Source organism: Nasonia vitripennis (assembly GCF_009193385.2).
Source record: "Nasonia vitripennis strain AsymCx chromosome 4 unlocalized genomic scaffold, Nvit_psr_1.1 chr4_random0004, whole genome shotgun sequence".
Taxonomy (NCBI): domain Eukaryota; kingdom Metazoa; phylum Arthropoda; class Insecta; order Hymenoptera; family Pteromalidae; genus Nasonia; species Nasonia vitripennis.
The window spans coordinates 2,878,235-2,898,945 of record NW_022279639.1 but is presented as its reverse complement, the minus strand read 5'-3'; the positions used below and the strand labels follow the sequence as shown (position 1 = coordinate 2,898,945).

At 35.8% G+C, this 20,711-nt stretch overlaps 1 protein-coding gene across 7 annotated transcripts; it reads left to right on the top strand.

Annotated features, from left to right (window-relative positions):
- Positions 1-15,968: 15,968 nt before the first annotated feature.
- On the top strand, positions 15,969-19,962 carry LOC116417082. Of its 7 annotated transcripts, XM_032601926.1 has the most exons (4): positions 16,012-16,120; positions 16,215-17,038; positions 17,537-17,795; positions 17,909-19,962. In XM_032601926.1, the coding sequence occupies exons 3-4, from the start codon at positions 17,654-17,656 to the stop codon at positions 18,310-18,312; spliced, it is 546 nt and encodes a 181-aa protein (XP_032457817.1). In that variant the 5' UTR covers positions 16,012-16,120; positions 16,215-17,038; positions 17,537-17,653; the 3' UTR covers positions 18,313-19,962. The 7 variants fall into 6 exon arrangements, 5 of the variants coding, with proteins under 5 accessions (XP_031784073.1, XP_031784072.1, XP_031784071.1 ...); XR_004345272.1 differs by having other exon boundaries at positions 16,005-17,038; XM_031928213.2 differs by lacking the exon at positions 16,215-17,038 and having other exon boundaries at positions 15,969-16,120.
- Positions 19,963-20,711: the final 749 nt, after the last annotated feature.

Sequence of the window (20,711 nt, the reverse complement as noted above, 5' to 3'; positions counted from 1 at the left end):
ATCTTGACCAAAATTGTTGTACATACTAATATTGATGTTAGCAACAATATTCTGTTATAAGAAAGGGTAAATTACTTATGCGCCGCACGAAAAATCGGTAAAGTCCATAATCATCGAGTTACGTGTCTTGGAGCGCCCTCTATAAATGGTTCGTCAACTTGTATCCCGACCATGTTTTCTCCACATACTAATATTGATGTTAGCAACAATATTCCGTTATAAAAAGGGGTAAATTACTTATGTGCCGGACGAAAAAATTGATTAAGTCCAAAATCGACGAGAGTTACGTGTCTTGGAGCGCCCTCTATCAGTAGTTCCTCATCTTGGATCTAGACCAAAATTGTTGTACATACTAATATTGATGTTAGCAACAATATTCTGTTATAAGAAAAGGGTTAAATTAGTTATGCGCCGCACGAAAAATCGGTAAATTCCACAATCAACGAGTTACGTGTCTTGGAGCAAGCTCTATAAATGTTCCCCATCTTGGATCCCGACCAAGTTTTTTCCACATACTAATATTGATGTTAGCAACAATATTCCGTTATAAAAAAAGGGGTAAATTACTTATGTGCGCCGCACGAAAAATTGATTAAGTCCAAAATCGACGAGTTACGTGTCTTGGAGCGCCCTCTATAAATGTTCCTCATCTTGGATCTTGACCAAAATTGTTGTACATACTAATATTGATGTTAGCAACAATATTCTGTTATAAAAAAAAGGTTAAATTAGTTATGCGCCGCACGAAAAATCGATAAAGTCCAAAATCAACGAGTTACGTGTCTTGGAGCGCCCTCTATAAATGGTTCCCATCTTGGATCCCGACCAAATTTTTTTCACATCCTAATATTGATGTTAGCAACAATTTTCTGTTATAAAAATAGGGGTAAATTAGTTATGCGCCGCACGAAAAATCGGTACAGTCCAAAATCAACGAGTTACGTGTCTTGGAGCGCCCTCTATAAATGGTTCGTCAACTTGTATCCCGACCATGTTTTTTCCACATACTAATATTGAAGTCCAAAATCGACGAGTTACGTGTCTTGGAGCGCCCTCTATCAGTAGTTCCTCATCTTGGATCTTGACCAAAATTGTTGTACATATATATTGATGTTAGCAACAATATTCTGTTATAAGAAAAGGTTAAATTAGTTATGCGCCGCACGAAAAATCGGTAAATTCCAAAATCAACGAGTTACGTGTGTCTTGGAGCGCCCTCTATAATGGTTCCTCATCTTGGATCTTGACCAAAATTGTTGTATATACTAATATTGATGTTAGCAACAATATTTCGTTATATAAAAGTGGGGTAAATTACTTATGCGCCGCACGAAAAATCGATAAATTCCAAAATCAACGAGTTACGTGTCTTGGAGCGCCCTCTATAAATGGTTCCCCATCTTGGATCCCGACCAATTTTTTTCACATACTAATATTGATGTTAGCACAATATTCCGTTATAAGAAGGGGTAAATTACTTATGCGCCGCACGAAAAATCGGTAAAGTCCAAAATCATCGAGTTACGTGTCTTGGAGCGCCCTCTATAAATGGTTCGTCATCTTGTATCCCGACCAGTTTTTTCCACATACTAATATTGATGTTAGCAACAATATTCTTTTATAAGAAAAGGGTAAATTAGTTATGTGCCGCACGAAAAATCGATAAATTCCAAAATCAACGAGTTACGTGTCTTGGAGCGCCCTCTATCAGTAGTTCCTCATCTTCGATCTTGACCAAAATTGGTGTATATACTAATATTGATGTTAGTAACAATATTCTGTTATAAGAATAGGGGTAAATTACTTATGCGCCGCACGAAAAATCGATAAATTCCAAAATCAACGAGTTACGTGTCTTGGAGCGCCCTCTATAAATGGTTCGTCAACTTGTATCCCGACCATGTTTTCTCCACATACTAATATTGATGTTAGCAACAATATTCCGTTATAAAAAAGGGGTAAATTACTTATGTGCCGCACGAAAAATTGATTAAGTCCAAAATCGACGAGTTACGTGTCTTGGAGCGCCCTCTATCAGTAGTTCCTCATCTTGATCTTGACCAAATTGTTGTACATACTAATATTGATGTTAGCAACAATATTCTGTTATAAGAAAGGGGTTAAATTAGTTATGCGCCGCACGAAAAATCGGTAAATTCCAAATCAACGAGTTACGTGTCTTGGAGCACCCTCTATAAATGATTCCCCATCTTGGATCCCGACCAAGTTTTTTCCACATACTAATATTGATGTTAGCAACAATATTCCGTTATAAGAAAAGTGGTAAATTAGTTATGCGCCGCACGAAAAATTGATTAAGTCCAAAATCAACGAGTTACGTGTCGTGGAGCGCCCTCTATAAATGGTTCCCCATCTTCGATCTTGACCAAATTGTGTATATACTAATATTGATGTTAGCAACAATATTCTGTTATAAGAAAAGGGGTAAATTACTTATGCGCCGCACGAAAAATCGATAAGTCCAAAATCAACGAGTTACGTGTCTTGGAGCGCCTCTATAAATGGTTCCCATCTTGGATCCCGACCAAAATTTTTTTCACATACTAATATTGATGTTAGCAACAATATTCCGTTATAAAAAAGGGTAAATTACTTATGCGCCGCACGAAAAATCGGTAAAGTCCAAAATCATCGAGTTACGTGTCTTGGAGCGCCCTCTATAAATGGTTCGTCAACTTGTATCCCGACCATGTTTTTTCACATACTAATATTGAAGTCCAAAATCGACGAGTTACGTGTCTTGGAGCGCCCTCTATCAGTAGTTCCTCATCTTGGATCTTGACCAAAATTGTTGTCATACTAATATTGATGTTAGCAACAATATTCTGTTATAAGAAAAGGGTTAAATTAGTTATGCGCCGCACGAAAAATCGATAAATTCCAAAATCAACGAGTTACGTGTCTTGGAGCGCCCTCTATAATGTTCCTCATCTTCGATCTTGAACAAAATTGTTGTATATACTAATATTGATGTTAGCAACAATATTCGTTATAAAAGAGGGGTAAATTACTTATGCGCCGCACGAAAAATCGATAAATTCCAAAATCAACGAGTTACGTGTCGTGGAGCGCCCTCCTTAAATGGTTCCCCATCTTGGATCCCGACCAAAATTTTTTTTCACATACTAATATTGATGTTACAACAATATTCCGTTATAAGAAGGGGTTAAATTAGTTATGCGCCGCACGAAAATCGGTAAATTCCAAAATCAACGAGTTACGTTGTCTTGGAGCGCCCTCTATAAGTAGTTCCCCATCTTCGATCTTGACCAAAATTGGTGTATATACTAATATTGATGTTAGCAACAATATTCTGTTATAAGAAAAGGGTAAATTACTTATGCGCCGCACGAAAATCGATAATGTCCAAAATTACGTGTCATTTTGTTGTGAGCGCCCTCTATAAGTGTTCCCATCTTCGATTTCCCGACCATGTTTTTATATATACTAATATTGATGTTAGCAACAATATTCCGTTATAAAAAGGGGTAAATTACTTATGTGCCGCACGAAAAATTGATAAGTCCAAAATCGACGAGTTACGTGTCTTGGAGCGCCCTCTATAAGTAGTTCCTCATCTTGGATCTTGACCAAAATTGTTGTACATACTAATATTGATGTTAGCAACAATATTCTGTTATAAGAAAAGGGTTAAATTACTTATGCGCCGCACGAAAAATCGGTAATTCCAAAATCAACGAGTTACGTGTCTTGGAGCGCCCTCTATAAATGTTCCCCATCTTGGATCCCGACCAAGTTTTTTCCACATACTAATAATGGATGTTAGCAACAATATTCCGTTATAAAAAAAGGGGTAAATTACTTATGTGCCGCACGAAAAATTGATTAAGTCCAAAATCGACGAGTTACGTGTCTTGGAGCGCCCTCTATAAATGGTTCCTCCAACTTCGATCTTGACCAAAATTGGTGTATATACTAATATTGATGTTAGCAACAATATTCTGTTATAAGAAAAGGGACAAATTACTTATGCGCCGCACGAAACATCCGATAATGTACAAAATCAACGAGTTACGTGTCTTGGAGCGCCCTCTATCAGTAGTTCCTCATCTTCGATCTTGACCAAAATTGGGTGTATATACTAATATTGATGTTAGTAACAATATTCTGTTATAAGAATAGGGATAAATTATTATGCGCCGCACGAAAAATCGATAAATTCCAAAATCAACGAGTTACGTGTCTTGGAGCGCCCTCTATAAATGGTTCGTCAACTTGGTATCCCGACCATGTTTTCTCCACATACTAATATTGATGTTAGCAACAATATTCCGTTATAAAAAGGGGTAAATTACTTATGTGCCGCACGAAATTTGATTAAGTCCAAAATCGACGAGTTACGTGTCTTGGAGCGCCCTCTATCAGTAGTTCCTCATCTTGGATCTAGACCAAAATTGTTGTACATACTAATATTGATGTTAGCAACAATATTCTGTTATAAGAAAAGGGTTAAATTAGTTATGCGCCGCACGAAAAATCGGTAAATTCCAAATCAACGAGTTACGTGTCTTGGAGCAACCTCTATAAATGATTCCCCATCAGGATCCCGACCAAGTTTTTTCCACATACTAATATTGATGTTAGCAACAATATTCCGTTATAAAAAAGGGGTAAATTACTTATGTGCCGCACGAAAAATTGATTAAGTCCAAAATCGACGAGTTACGTGACTTGGAGCGCCTCTATAATGGTTCCTCATCTTAGATCTTGAACAAAATTGTTGTATATACTAATATTGATGTTAGCAACAATATTTCGTTATAAGAAAAGGGTAAATTAGTTATGCGCCGCACGAAAAATCGATAATGTCCAAAATTATCGAGTTACGTGTCTTGGAGCGCCCTCTATAAATGGTTCGTCAACTTGTATCCGACCATGTTTTTTCCACATACTAATATTGAAGTCCAAAATCGACGAGTTACGTGTCTTGGAGCGCCCTCTATCAGTAGTTCCTCATCTTGGATCTTGACCAAAATTGTTGTACATACTAATATTGATGTTAGCAACAATATTCTGTTATAGAAAGGGTTAAATTAGTTATGCACCGCACGAAAAATCGGTAAATTCCAAAATCAACGAGTTACGTGTCTTGGAGCGCCCTCTATAATGGTTCCTCATCTTAGATCTTGAACAAAATTGTTGTATATACTAATATTGATGTTAGCAACAATATTTCGTTATAAAAGTGGGGTAAATTACTTATGCGCCGCACGAAAAATCGATAATGTCCAAAATCGACGAGTTACGTGTCTTGGAGCGCCCTCTATAAATGGTTCGTCAACTTGTATCCCGACCATGTTTTCTCCACATACTAATATTGATGTTAGCAACAATATTCCGTTATAAGAAAAGGGTTAAATTAGTTATGCGCCGCACGAAAAATCGATAAATTCCAAAATCAACGAGTTACGTGTCGTGGAGCGCCCTCCTTAAATGGTTCCCCATCTTGGATCCCGACCAAATTTTTCTCACATACTAATATTGATGTTAGCAACAATATTCCGTTATAAGAAGGGGTAAATTACTTATGCGCCGCACGAAAAATCGGTAAATTCCAAAAACATCGAGTTACGTGTCTTGGAGCGCCCTCTATAAATGGTTCGTCAACTTGTATCCCGACCATGTTTTTCCACATACTAATATTGAAGTCCAAAATCGACGAGTTACGTGTCTTGGAGCGCCCTCTATAAATTGTTCCTCATCTTGGATCTTGACGAAAATTGTTGTACATACTAATATTGATGTTAGCAACAATATTCTTTATAAGAAAAGGGGTAAATTACTTATGTGCCGCACGAAAAATTGATTAAGTCCAAAATCGACGAGTTACGTGTCTTGGAGCGCCCTCTATAAATTGTTCCTCATCTTGGATCTTGACCAAAATTGTTGTACATACTAATATTGATGTTAGCAACATTATTCTGTTATAAGAAAAGGGTTAAATTAGTTATGCGCTGCACGAAAAATCGATAAAGTCCAAAATCAACGAGTTACGTGTCTTGGAGCGCCATCTATAAATGGATCCCATCTTGGATCCCGACCAAATTTTTTTCACATACTAATATTGATGTTAGCAACAATATTCCGTTATAAAAAGGGGTAAATTACTTATGTGCCGCACGAAAAATTGATTAAGTCCAAAATCGACGAGTTACGTGTCTTGGAGCGCCCTCTATAAATTGTTCCTCATCTTGGATCTTGACCAAAATTGTTGTACATACTAATATTGATGTTAGCAACAATATTCTGTTATAAGAAAAGGGTTAAATTAGTTATGCGCCGCACGAAAAATCGATAAAGTCCAAAATCAACGAGTTACGTGTCTTGGAGCGCCATCTATAAATGGATCCCATCTTGGATCCCGACCAAATTTTTTTCACATACTAATATTGATGTTAGCAACAATTTTCTGTTATAAGAAAAGGGGTAAATTAGTTATGCGCCGCACGAAAAATCGGTACAGTCCAAAATCATCGAGTTACGTGTCTTGGAGTGCCCTCTATAAATGGTTCGTCAACTTGTATCCCGACCATGTTTTTTCCACATACTAATATTGAAGTCCAAAATCGACGAGTTACGTGTCTTGGAGCGCCCTCTATCAGTAGTTCCTCATCTTGGATCTTGACCAAAATTGTTGTACATACTAATATTGATGTTAGCAACAATATTCTGTTATAAGAAAAGGGTTAAATTAGTTATGCACCGCACGAAAAATCGGTAAATTCCAAAATCAACGAGTTACGTGTCTTGGAGCGCCCTCTATAATGGTTCCTCATCTTAGATCTTGAACAAAATTGTTGTATATACTAATATTGATGTTAGCAACAATATTTCGTTATAAAAGTGGGGTAAATTACTTATGCGCCGCACGAAAAATCGATAAATTCCAAAATCAACGAGTTACGTGTCGTGGAGCGCCCTCCTTAAATGGTTCCCCATCTTGGATCCCGACCAAATTTTTTTCACATACTAATATTGATGTTAGCAACAATATTCCGTTATAAGAAGGGGTAAATTACTTATGCGCCGCACGAAAAATCGGTAAAGTCCAAAATCATCGAGTTACGTGTCTTGGAGCGCCCTCTATAAATGGTTCGTCAACTTGTATCCCGACCATGTTTTTTCCACATACTAATATTGATGATAGCAACAATATTCTTTTATAAGAAAGGGGTAAATTAGTTATGTGCCGCACGAAAAATCGGTAAATTCCAAAATCAACGAGTTACGTGTCTTGGAGCGCCCTCTAGAAGAGGTTCCCCAACTTCGATCTTGACCAAAATTGGTGTATATACTAATATTGATGTTAGCAACAATATTCTGTTATAAGAAAAGGGACAAATTACTTATGCGCCGCACGAAACATCGATAATGTACAAAATCAACGAGTTACGTTCTTGGAGCGCCCTCTATCAGTAGTTCCTCATCTTCGATCTTGACCAAAATTGGTGTATATACTAATATTGATGTTAGTAACAATATTCTGTTATAAGAATAGGGATAAATTACTTATGCGCCGCACGAAAAATCGATAAATTCCAAAATCAACGAGTTACGTGTCTTGGAGCGCCCTCTATAAATGGTTCGTCAACTTGGATCTTGACCAAAATTGTTGTACATACTAATATTGATGTTAGCAACAATATTCTTTTATAAGAAAAGGGGTAAATTACTTATGTGCCGCACGAAAAATTGATTAAGTCCAAAATCGACGAGTTACGTGTCTTGGAGCGCCCTCTATAAATTGTTCCTCATCTTGGATCTTGACCAAAATTGTTGTACATACTAATATTGATGTTAGCAACAATATTCTGTTATAAGAAAAGGGTTAAATTAGTTATGCGCCGCACGAAAAATCGATAAAGTCCAAAATCAACGAGTTACGTGTCTTGGAGCGCCATCTATAAATGGATCCCATCTTGGATCCCGACCAAATTTTTTTCACATCCTAATATTGATGTTAGCAACAATTTTCTGTTATAAGAAAAGGGGTAAATTAGTTATGCGCCGCACGAAAAATCGGTACAGTCCAAAATCATCGAGTTACGTGTCTTGGAGCGCCATCTATAAATGGATCCCATCTTGGATCCCGACCAAATTTTTTTCACATACTAATATTGATGTTAGCAACAATATTCCGTTATAAAAAAGGGGTAAATTACTTATGTGCCGCACGAAAAATTGATTAAGTCCAAAATCGACGAGTTACGTGTCTTGGAGCGCCCTCTATAAATTGTTCCTCATCTTGGATCTTGACCAAAATTGTTGTACATACTAATATTGATGTTAGCAACAATATTCTGTTATAAGAAAAGGGTTAAATTAGTTATGCGCCGCACGAAAAATCGATAAAGTCCAAAATCAACGAGTTACGTGTCTTGGAGCGCCATCTATAAATGGATCCCATCTTGGATCCCGACCAAATTTTTTTCACATACTAATATTGATGATAGCAACAATTTTCTGTTATAAGAAAAGGGGTAAATTAGTTATGCGCCGCACGAAAAATCGGTACAGTCCAAAATCATCGAGTTACGTGTCTTGGAGTGCCCTCTATAAATGGTTCGTCAACTTGTATCCCGACCATGTTTTTTCCACATACTAATATTGAAGTCCAAAATCGACGAGTTACGTGTCTTGGAGCGCCCTCTATCAGTAGTTCCTCATCTTGGATCTTGACCAAAATTGTTGTACATACTAATATTGATGTTAGCAACAATATTCTGTTATAAGAAAAGGGTTAAATTAGTTATGCACCGCACGAAAAATCGGTAATTTCCAAAATCAACGAGTTACGTGTCTTGGAGCGCCCTCTATAATGGTTCCTCATCTTAGATCTTGAACAAAATTGTTGTATATACTAATATTGATGTTAGCAACAATATTTCGTTATAAAAGTGGGGTAAATTACTTATGCGCCGCACGAAAAATCGATAAATTCCAAAATCAACGAGTTACGTGTCGTGGAGCGCCCTCCTTAAATGGTACCCCATCTTGGATCCCGACCAAATTTTTTTCACATACTAATATTGATGTTAGCAACAATATTCCGTTATAAGAAGGGGTAAATTACTTATGCGCCGCACGAAAAATCGGTAAAGTCCAAAATCATCGAGTTACGTGTCTTGGAGCGCCCTCTATAAATGGTTCGTCAACTTGTATCCCGACCATGTTTTTTCCACATACTAATATTGATGATAGCAACAATATTCTTTTATAAGAAAAGGGGTAAATTAGTTATGTGCCGCACGAAAAATCGGTAAATTCCAAAATCAACGAGTTACGTGTCTTGGAGCGCCCTCTAGAAGAGGTTCCCCAACTTCGATCTTGACCAAAATTGGTGTATATACTAATATTGATGTTAGCAACAATATTCTGTTATAAGAAAAGGGACAAATTACTTATGCGCCGCACGAAACATCGATAATGTACAAAATCAACGAGTTACGTTTCTTGGAGCGCCCTCTATCAGTAGTTCCTCATCTTCGATCTTGACCAAAATTGGTGTATATACTAATATTGATGTTAGTAACAATATTCTGTTATAAGAATAGGGATAAATTACTTATGCGCCGCACGAAAAATCGATAAAGTCCAAAATCAACGAGTTACGTGTCTTGGAGCGCCCTCTATAAATGGTTCGTCAACTTGGATCTTGACCAAAATTGTTGTACATACTAATATTGATGTTAGCAACAATATTCTTTTATAAGAAAAGGGGTAAATTACTTATGTGCCGCACGAAAAATTGATTAAGTCCAAAATCGACGAGTTACGTGTCTTGGAGCGCCCTCTATAAATTGTTCCTCATCTTGGATCTTGACCAAAATTGTTGTACATACTAATATTGATGTTAGCAACAATATTCTGTTATAAGAAAAGGGTTAAATTAGTTATGCGCCGCACGAAAAATCGATAAAGTCCAAAATCAACGAGTTACGTGTCTTGGAGCGCCATCTATAAATGGATCCCATCTTGGATCCCGACCAAATTTTTTTCACATCCTAATATTGATGTTAGCAACAATTTTCTGTTATAAGAAAAGGGGTAAATTAGTTATGCGCCGCACGAAAAATCGGTACATTCCAAAATCATCGAGTTACGTGTCTTGGAGCGCCCTCTATAAATGGTTCGTCAACTTGTATCCCGACCATGTTTTTTCCACATACTAATATTGAAGTCCAAAATCGACGAGTTACGTGTCTTGGAGCGCCCTCTATCAGTAGTTCCTCATCTTGGATCTTGACCAAAATTGTTGTACATACTAATATTGATGTTAGCAACAATATTCTGTTATAAGAAAAGGGTTAAATTAGTTATGCACCGCACGAAAAATCGGTAAATTCCAAAATCAACGAGTTACGTGTCTTGGAGCGCCCTCTATAATGGTTCCTCATCTTAGATCTTGAACAAAATTGTTGTATATACTAATATTGATGTTAGCAACAATATTTCGTTATAAAAGTGGGGTAAATTACTTATGCGCCGCACGAAAAATCGATAAATTCCAAAATCAACGAGTTACGTGTCGTGGAGCGCCCTCCTTAAATGGTTCCCCATCTTGGATCCCGACCAAATTTTTTTCACATACTAATATTGATGTTAACAACAATATTCCGTTATAAGAAGGGGTAAATTACTTATGCGCCGCACGAAAAATCGGTAAATTCCAAAATCAACGAGTTACGTGTCTTGGAGCGCCCTCTATCAGTAGTTCCTCATCTTCGATCTTGACCAAAATTGGTGTATATACTAATATTGATGTTAGTAACAATATTCTGTTATAAGAATAGGGATAAATTACTTATGCGCCGCACGAAAAATCGATAAATTCCAAAATCAACGAGTTACGTGTCTTGGAGCGCCCTCTATAAATGGTTCGTCAACTTGTATCCCGACCATGTTTTCTCCACATACTAATATTGATGTTAGCAACAATATTCCGTTATAAAAAGGGGTAAATTACTTATGTGCCGCACGAAAAATTGATTAAGTCCAAAATCGACGAGTTACGTGTCTTGGAGCGCCCTCTATAAATGGTTCCCCAACTTCGATCTTGACCAAAATTGGTGTATATACTAATATTGATGTTAGCAACAATATTCTGTTATAAGAAAAGGGACAAATTACTTATGCGCCGCACGAAACATCGATAATGTACAAAATCAACGAGTTACGTGTCTTGGAGCGCCCTCTATCAGTAGTTCCTCATCTTCGATCCTGACCAAAATTGGTGTATATACTAATATTGATGTTAGTAACAATATTCTGTTATAAGAATAGGGATAAATTACTTATGCGCCGCACGAAAAATCGGTAAATTCCAAAAACATCGAGTTACGTGTCTTGGAGCGCCCTCTATAAATGGTTCGTCAACTTGTATCCCGACCATGTTTTCTCCACATACTAATATTGATGTTAGCAACAATATTCCGTTATAAAAAGGGGTAAATTACTTATGTGCCGCACGAAAAATTGATTAAGTCCAAAATCGACGAGTTACGTGTCTTGGAGCGCCCTCTATCAGTAGTTCCTCATCTTGGATCTAGACCAAAATTGTTGTACATACTAATATTGATGTTAGCAACAATATTCTGTTATAAGAAAAGGGTTAAATTAGTTATGCGCCGCACGAAAAATCGGTAAATTCCACAATCAACGAGTTACGTGTCTTGGAGCAACCTCTATAAATGATTCCCCATCAGGATCCCGACCAAGTTTTTTCCACATACTAATATTGATGTTAGCAACAATATTCCGTTATAAAAAAGGGGTAAATTACTTATGTGCCGCACGAAAAATTGATTAAGTCCAAAATCGACGAGTTACGTGTCTTGGAGCGCCCTCTATAATGGTTCCTCATCTTAGATCTTGAACAAAATTGTTGTATATACGAATATTGATGTTAGCAACAATATTTCGTTATAAGAAAAGGGTTAAATTAGTTATGCGCCGCACGAAAAATCGATAATGTCCAAAATTATCGAGTTACGTGTCTTGGAGCGCCCTCTATAAATGGTTCGTCAACTTGTATCCCGACCATGTTTTTTCCACATACTAATATTGAAGTCCAAAATCGACGAGTTACGTGTCTTGGAGCGCCCTCTATCAGTAGTTCCTCATCTTGGATCTTGACCAAAATTGTTGTACATACTAATATTGATGTTAGCAACAATATTCTGTTATAAGGAAAGGGTTAAATTAGTTATGCACCGCACGAAAAATCGGTAAATTCCAAAATCAACGAGTTACGTGTCTTGGAGCGCCCTCTATAATGGTTCCTCATCTTAGATCTTGAACAAAATTGTTGTATATACTAATATTGATGTTAGCAACAATATTTCGTTATAAAAGTGGGGTAAATTACTTATGCGCCGCACGAAAAATCGATAATGTCCAAAATCGACGAGTTACGTGTCTTGGAGCGCCCTCTATAAATGGTTCGTCAACTTGTATCCCGACCATGTTTTCTCCACATACTAATATTGATGTTAGCAACAATATTCCGTTATAAAAAGGGGTAAATTACTTATGCGCCGCACGAAAAATCGGTAAATTCCAAAAACATCGAGTTACGTGTCTTGGAGCGCCCTCTATAAATGGTTCGTCAACTTGTATCCCGACCATGTTTTTTCCACATACTAATATTGAAGTCCAAAATCGACGAGTTACGTGTCTTGGAGCGCCCTCTATAAATTGTTCCTCATCTTGGATCTTGACCAAAATTGTTGTACATACTAATATTGATGTTAGCAACAATATTCTTTTATAAGAAAAGGGGTAAATTACTTATGCGCCGCACGAAAAATCGGTAAAGTCCAAAATCATCGAGTTACGTGTCTTGGAGCGCCCTCTATAAATGGTTCGTCAACTTGTATCCCGACCATGTTTTTTCCACATACTAATATTGATGATAGCAACAATATTCTTTTATAAGAATAGGGGTAAATTAGTTATGTGCCGCACGAAAAATCGGTAAATTCCAAAATCAACGAGTTACGTGTCTTGGAGCGCCCTCTATCAGTAGTTCCTCATCTTCGATCTTGACCAAAATTGGTGTATATACTAATATTGATGTTAGTAACAATATTCTGTTATAAGAATAGGGATAAATTACTTATGCGCCGCACGAAAAATCGATAAATTCCAAAATCAACGAGTTACGTGTCTTGGAGCGCCCTCTATAAATGGTTCGTCAACTTGTATCCCGACCATGTTTTCTCCACATACTAATATTGATGTTAGCAACAATATTCCGTTATAAGAAAAGGGTTAAATTAGTTATGCGCCGCACGAAAAATCGATAAATTCCAAAATCAACGAGTTACGTGTCGTGGAGCGCCCTCCTTAAATGGTTCCCCATCTTGGATCCCGACCAAATTTTTCTCACATACTAATATTGATGTTAGCAACAATATTCCGTTATAAGAAGGGGTAAATTACTTATGCGCCGCACGAAAAATCGGTAAATTCCAAAAACATCGAGTTACGTGTCTTGGAGCGCCCTCTATAAATGGTTCGTCAACTTGTATCCCGACCATGTTTTTTCCACATACTAATATTGAAGTCCAAAATCGACGAGTTACGTGTCTTGGAGCGCCCTCTATAAATTGTTCCTCATCTTGGATCTTGACCAAAATTGTTGTACATACTAATATTGATGTTAGCAACAATATTCTTTTATAAGAAAAGGGGTAAATTACTTATGTGCCGCACGAAAAATTGATTAAGTCCAAAATCGACGAGTTACGTGTCTTGGAGCGCCCTCTATAAATTGTTCCTCATCTTGGATCTTGACCAAAATTGTTGTACATACTAATATTGATGTTAGCAACAATATTCTGTTATAAGAAAAGGGTTAAATTAGTTATGCGCCGCACGAAAAATCGATAAAGTCCAAAATCAACGAGTTACGTGTCTTGGAGCGCCATCTATAAATGGATCCCATCTTGGATCCCGACCAAATTTTTTTCACATACTAATATTGATGTTAGCAACAATTTTCTGTTATAAGAAAAGGGGTAAATTAGTTATGCGCCGCACGAAAAATCGGTACAGTCCAAAATCATCGAGTTACGTGTCTTGGAGTGCCCTCTATAAATGGTTCGTCAACTTGTATCCCGACCATGTTTTTTCCACATACTAATATTGAAGTCCAAAATCGACGAGTTACGTGTCTTGGAGCGCCCTCTATCAGTAGTTCCTCATCTTGGATCTTGACCAAAATTGTTGTACATACTAATATTGATGTTAGCAACAATATTCTGTTATAAGAAAAGGGTTAAATTAGTTATGCACCGCACGAAAAATCGGTAAATTCCAAAATCAACGAGTTACGTGTCTTGGAGCGCCCTCTATAATGGTTCCTCATCTTAGATCTTGAACAAAATTGTTGTATATACTAATATTGATGTTAGCAACAACATTTCGTTATAAAAGTGGGGTAAATTACTTATGCGCCGCACGAAAAATCGATAAATTCCAAAATCAACGAGTTACGTGTCGTGGAGCGCCCTCCTTAAATGGTTCCCCATCTTGGATCCCGACCAAATTTTTTTCACATACTAATATTGATGTTAGCAACAATATTCCGTTATAAGAAGGGGTAAATTACTTATGCGCCGCACGAAAAATCGGTAAAGTCCAAAATCATCGAGTTACGTGTCTTGGAGCGCCCTCTATAAATGGTTCGTCAACTTGTATCCCGACCATGTTTTTTCCACATACTAATATTGATGATAGCAACAATATTCTTTTATAAGAAAAGGGGTAAATTAGTTATGTGCCGCACGAAAAATCGGTAAATTCCAAAATCAACGAGTTACGTGTCTTGGAGCGCCCTCTAGAAGAGGTTCCCCAACTTCGATCTTGACCAAAATTGGTGTATATACTAATATTGATGTTAGCAACAATATTCTGTTATAAGAAAAGGGACAAATTACTTATGCGCCGCACGAAACATCGATAATGTACAAAATCAACGAGTTACGTGTCTTGGAGCGCCCTCTATAAATGGTTCGTCAACTTGTATCCCGACCATGTTTTCTCCACATACTAATATTGATGTTAGCAACAATATTCCGTTATAAAAAGGGGTAAATTACTTATGTGCCGCACGAAAAATTGATTAAGTCCAAAATCGACGAGTTACGTGTCTTGGAGCGCCCTCTATCAGTAGTTCCTCATCTTGGATCTAGACCAAAATTGTTGTACATACTAATATTGATGTTAGCAACAATATTCTGTTATAAGAAAAGGGTTAAATTAGTTATGCGCCGCACGAAAAATCGGTAAATTCCACAATCAACGAGTTACGTGTCTTGGAGCAACCTCTATAAATGATTCCCCATCTTGGATCCCGACCAAGTTTTTTCCACATACTAATAATGATGTTAGCAACAATATTCCGTTATAAAAAAGGGGTAAATTACTTATGTGCCGCACGAAAAATTGATTAAGTCCAAAATCGACGAGTTACGTGTCTTGGAGCGCCCTCTATAAATGGTTCCCCAACTTCGATCTTGACCAAAATTGTTGTACATACTAATATTGATGTTAGCAACAATATTCTTTTATAAGAAAAGGGGTAAATTACTTATGTGCCGCACGAAAAATTGATTAAGTCCAAAATCAACGAGTTACGTGTCGTGGTGCGCCCTCCTTAAATGGTTCCCCATCTTGGATGCCGACCAAATTTTTTTCACATACTAATATTGATGATAGCAACAATATTCCGTTATAAAAAGGGGTAAATTACTTATGCGCCGCACGAAAAATCGGTAAATTACAAAATCATCGAGTTACGTGTCTTGGAGCGCCCTCTATAAATGGTTCGTCAACTTGTATCCCGACCATGTTTTTTCCACATACTAATATTGAAGTCCAAAATCGACGAGTTACGTGTCTTGGAGCGCCCTCTATAAATTGTTCCTCATCTTGGATCTTGACCAAAATTGTTGTACATACTAATATTGATGTTAGCAACCATATTCTGTTATAAGAAAAGGGGTAAATTAGTTATGCGCCTCACGAAAAATCGATAAAGTCCAAAATCAACGAGTTAATCTTGGTGCTTCGGGTAGGTGGGTTTGAGTATTTTAGTTCTACATGAAACATATTTTGAAAGCGTTTAACATGGTACAAGTAACAATTAAAACATTATAAATTCTTAGAATAAAATTTGATGATATTAAAAAAACGGCGGATGATTTTATAAAGTGGGCAAATCGGCAATTAGAAGAAAAAGGTCTCGAATCTCAAATAGAAATCAGTTTACTACAAAAAAGACTGAGAAAGAAAAAACGAATGCCGGGAGTAAATGCTACTGATGAGGTTATTTCTGATCCGAACGAAGCATTTAGAATAAATAAGTTTAATATAATCATTGACACAGCTGTATCGAACTTAGAACGTCGCTTTGAAGAATTCAATAATCAACTATATGCAGATCTTGCTTGGTTAGATCCAAGGAGTTTCAATGAAATAAGAGTCAGTGGATTACAAGCTCCAACACTTGAAGTACTTTGCGAAAAATTGATTTCTTTCGAGCCAGATATGACTGCTGAAAGTTTGCGAAACGAACTAATTAATTTAGCTACGCAGTGTAACGTACTAAAAAGTACACATTTAGAAGATTATTCTATGAATTTTGAAGATGACGACATTGAAACGTTATCAGATAATGAACGTGATGAAGCTTTTGAAAGAGAATCGAAGAATAAGCACGTTTCATGTAAAAATTGCGCGATTTGTTGTTATCGATTATTGAATAAGTATAATTTATTAACAGGAATATTCCCTCTCATTGGTTTAGCATATAAATATATGCTAACGCTATCCTTCACTCAAGTAGCTTGTGAAAGATCCTTTAGCATTTTAAAATTTATAAAAAATCAACTACGAAGTACCATGACACAAGAAAAATTAGAAGCGTTTATGCTTATGTCAAGCGAAAAAGACATTGTACAAGACATTACTCTGGAAATGATAATAGATGGTATGGCACAAAAAAGTTCAGTGTTTCAGAAATTATTATTGTATTAAAAATAAATCAGTTTTAAATTCGATTACGATCTATGTGTAAATGATATGTTGTATAAACTTAACCTAGTCCAGCATTTTCGACATAGAACATTTTTTTTTAGTATTTTGAGGGCCGGTAGTTTTGAAATTCCCGGGCCGCCAACGCACCAGTCCGTCCCTGCTCGATATTTGATAGCCAAAGCATTTAATTGGGACTGCATACGTGACATTCCTCAAAAGTCTGTTAAACATATACTGGGGGGTTATTATAAAGTGTAATACTTGAGGATATAGGTTTTATCACTAATGATTTATCACTAGGGATTTTATATATCACCGTGAATAAGATATTATTCAAAATCTCTAGAATGGTAGATGTTTTTGAGAATGATAGTATAATAACCTAAAAACTCGTTACTTCATACATCTTTTTTCTTCGAACAGTTATTAATTTCAATTTTAATAATTTTAGACATGGGTTGCTAAGAAGAGAAGGGTACTTGAGAAAAAAGGGACTACGAAAACGGTCTCGAGGTGGAGTTGGATGCTTTGGACTTGAAAGTCCTGAAAGTATTGGGGCTTGCAGTAGATGAAACTAAAAGAAGCCAAGCTACACGTAACTCTCCAGAAGCCAGTTGCTCTTGGGCAGATTTGGATTTCACAATTAACTCAACAAAAGGCAAAAAAAAATGTCAACAAAAGAAACACTGCACCGAAAAAAAAGCGAGATGGTGTGCAATTAATTCATGAGCATATATTTTTATTGATAAATTTTAAGTAAAATAATATAATAAGATTCTCACATTTAAAATTTTAAATAATTACTATTTTTGTTTCCTTGCAGAAGATTCAAGTTCAGCTCTTGCTGCACACAATGAATATGTGGCAAATATATCTGAGAGTTTGAAGTCTGTAGCGCGAAACCAACTTGATGAAATGAGAGTTATGTGCGAAAACCACCGTCGTACAAATTCATTGCTCGAGGAACTCATCTCAATACTAAAAAACTATTTTGCTGTCAATCCTATATCTTCTACATTAAATCAAGAAAGTTCTGTTCAACATGAATCAGTTGAACGTGTTGAGAGAGTCGAAGATGATATTCAACCTATGAGATCGCCATCTCCAACAAATCCTGACCCCATCAATGAAGTTGATGAAAACGAAGAAATAGAAGAAATGGAAATACTTGAAGATGAAGTTGACTTTGAAGAAATTATGCGCCACAACAAAAAATCAAAGTATTAAATCTTCATTGATTTTTTTATGACATGCTAATCGATGCAGCTCTATTTCAATGATAGTTTCAAAGTTTTTCATGGAGGGTTATGATGTTATAATTTTTTACTTTCCCTAGTGGAAATGATAAATGTGAAAAACTGTGAAAATTTGTGAACAAGTGTGAAAGAAAGTGAAAGCGTGTGAAAAATCAAAATTTTATATCAACATTTGGAACATCACTAACGAGAACATTGTCATCATTTTTTACATTTTTTCACAGTTTTTCACATTATTTAACATTTTTACACATTCAGAATTTCAACAACAAAAAAGTGCTTTTTTGTTGTAACACTTAGGCACAGTTTTACACATTTCCTCACAATCGTTCACATTATCCCACATTTCACATACATTATTCTTGTAACACGTATGCACAATATTGCACACTTCCCCACAAACGTACACATTATATCACATTTCACATAGGAACATTTTTAGGAACAATTAAAATCTTTTTTTACACTACTTTGCATAAAAATATACATTTTTTTTTTACAAAATAAAGTACTTTTATTGGTATTCTTACATTACATTAAAGCTTCGTTTACATTTGATGTAATTTTATATGAATATTGTAAGTTTAAATTATAATATTGCTCACTAGCCTCACATTACTATTATAAAATAAAATTATTTATTTAAATGAACAACTTTTTATATTTTATAAGGAACTAAACGATTTCAGACAATTAATCTGATTCTTCTGATGGAGACGATGATTTTGATCTGTTTGTGTTCTGAGCGACGGGATCTCTTTCGTTATTCTCGACTCGAGGCTCGTCGTTTTCTAAATCTGATCTAGAGGCTTGTTCAGATTGTGAAGAAGGAAATTCAATTGAATTTTTTTCTGTTTCCTTAGATGAAGATTTTCTAGAAGGAGTAGTTTTACTTGATCTGTCTTCTGGATCTTTACTTCTCCTAATAGCTGTAATAGCATTATGATAATATGTGTTACATTTTGCTAAATTATGTCTTATTTGCAGTGATGTAAATTTATGAATCTTCATCCATTTGTAGAATTCTGCATCTATTGCCTCTGTTTTGGTAGGGCTAAGCTGCCTCTGGTCCATATTATCTTTGCGTCTTGCAACACATCGAGTGGCAAAGTCTTCTTTTCCATATATACCTAGCTACACACATAGCAGAAAAGAATTTACTTATTTTGTCACTTTTCATTGCTTCTTTATAGGCTGCAGAGTTACTAATGTCTCCTTTTTGCAATTTCATTAGCGATGGGCTCTCAGTTTCTTCATTCGACAAAAATATCTGATCGAATTCTGCTAGTGTATCATCTGTAATGTGGATATTTTAGTTAGATATTAGATTATTAGATTTTAGTTAGATATATTAGTCGTATATATTTATTAGATATAATTGATTATATAAATAATATTACAAAAAAGATAAAATATAAATGTATGACAAGAAATGTTTTAACGCCAAGTAAGTATAATATTATTTATTATTATGTATATTTTATGTGCAAGGTCAACAGCAAAATGCAATGTTCAAAATTTTATTTGATAGACGTAAGTAATAAAAAAAATGATTTTATTGGCATAACCTTATGCATTTGTTTGTAATGGATAGCAATAAAATGTGCAGCTTACACATTAATTTGAATAAATTATTTATTTACCTGCTTGAGAAGCACTTGAATTAGCAGTACCCTTTTCTGTAACTTGTTTTTCTAATTTGTCGCATTTTTCTCTCAATTACCTTACTTCTTCCTCAGCAACCGTGCATCTGTTTTTGTAAAAGTTTAGTTGCTGCTTGTAAGCAGAAATAACAGACAGCGTTTCTATGTTTTGTCTCTGTATATAGCAGAAAATACGAATAAAATATGTATTTGTTATTAATAGAGCTTATTCACTGCAAATACTCACATAGTTTGGAAGATTATGTTGGCGCAGTGGTGTAGAAGTAGATGCAGGATTTATTCTAAATGAACTCGTATCACTATAGGACTCTACAATACTGGATTGTTGTTCTATGTGCTGCTGAGATTGAATATATTTATCTAAAATATTTTCATTCCTTTCTTTGGCTGCTGTCTTTTTAAAGTTCTTAGCACTCTATAATTAATAGGATTAATGTTATTATACTAGAGTAAAGGAAAAAATCAATTACTAAAATTATGCACGTACCTTTCTAGCTTTTTTTTCCTTTACTTCCTCATCTCCACTTTCTACTGCACTAGCTAACTCTGTTGATTTCCTGCTTCGCTGTAATTAATAAGTTGGATTCGAAAATCATACACAATAGTTAATTAATTGTTTCTATAACAATTAAATAAATGCACACCTTTTCAGATCTTTTACTATTGGCTGTGGGACGTAAAGAATCGCTATTTTCTGAAGTAGCAG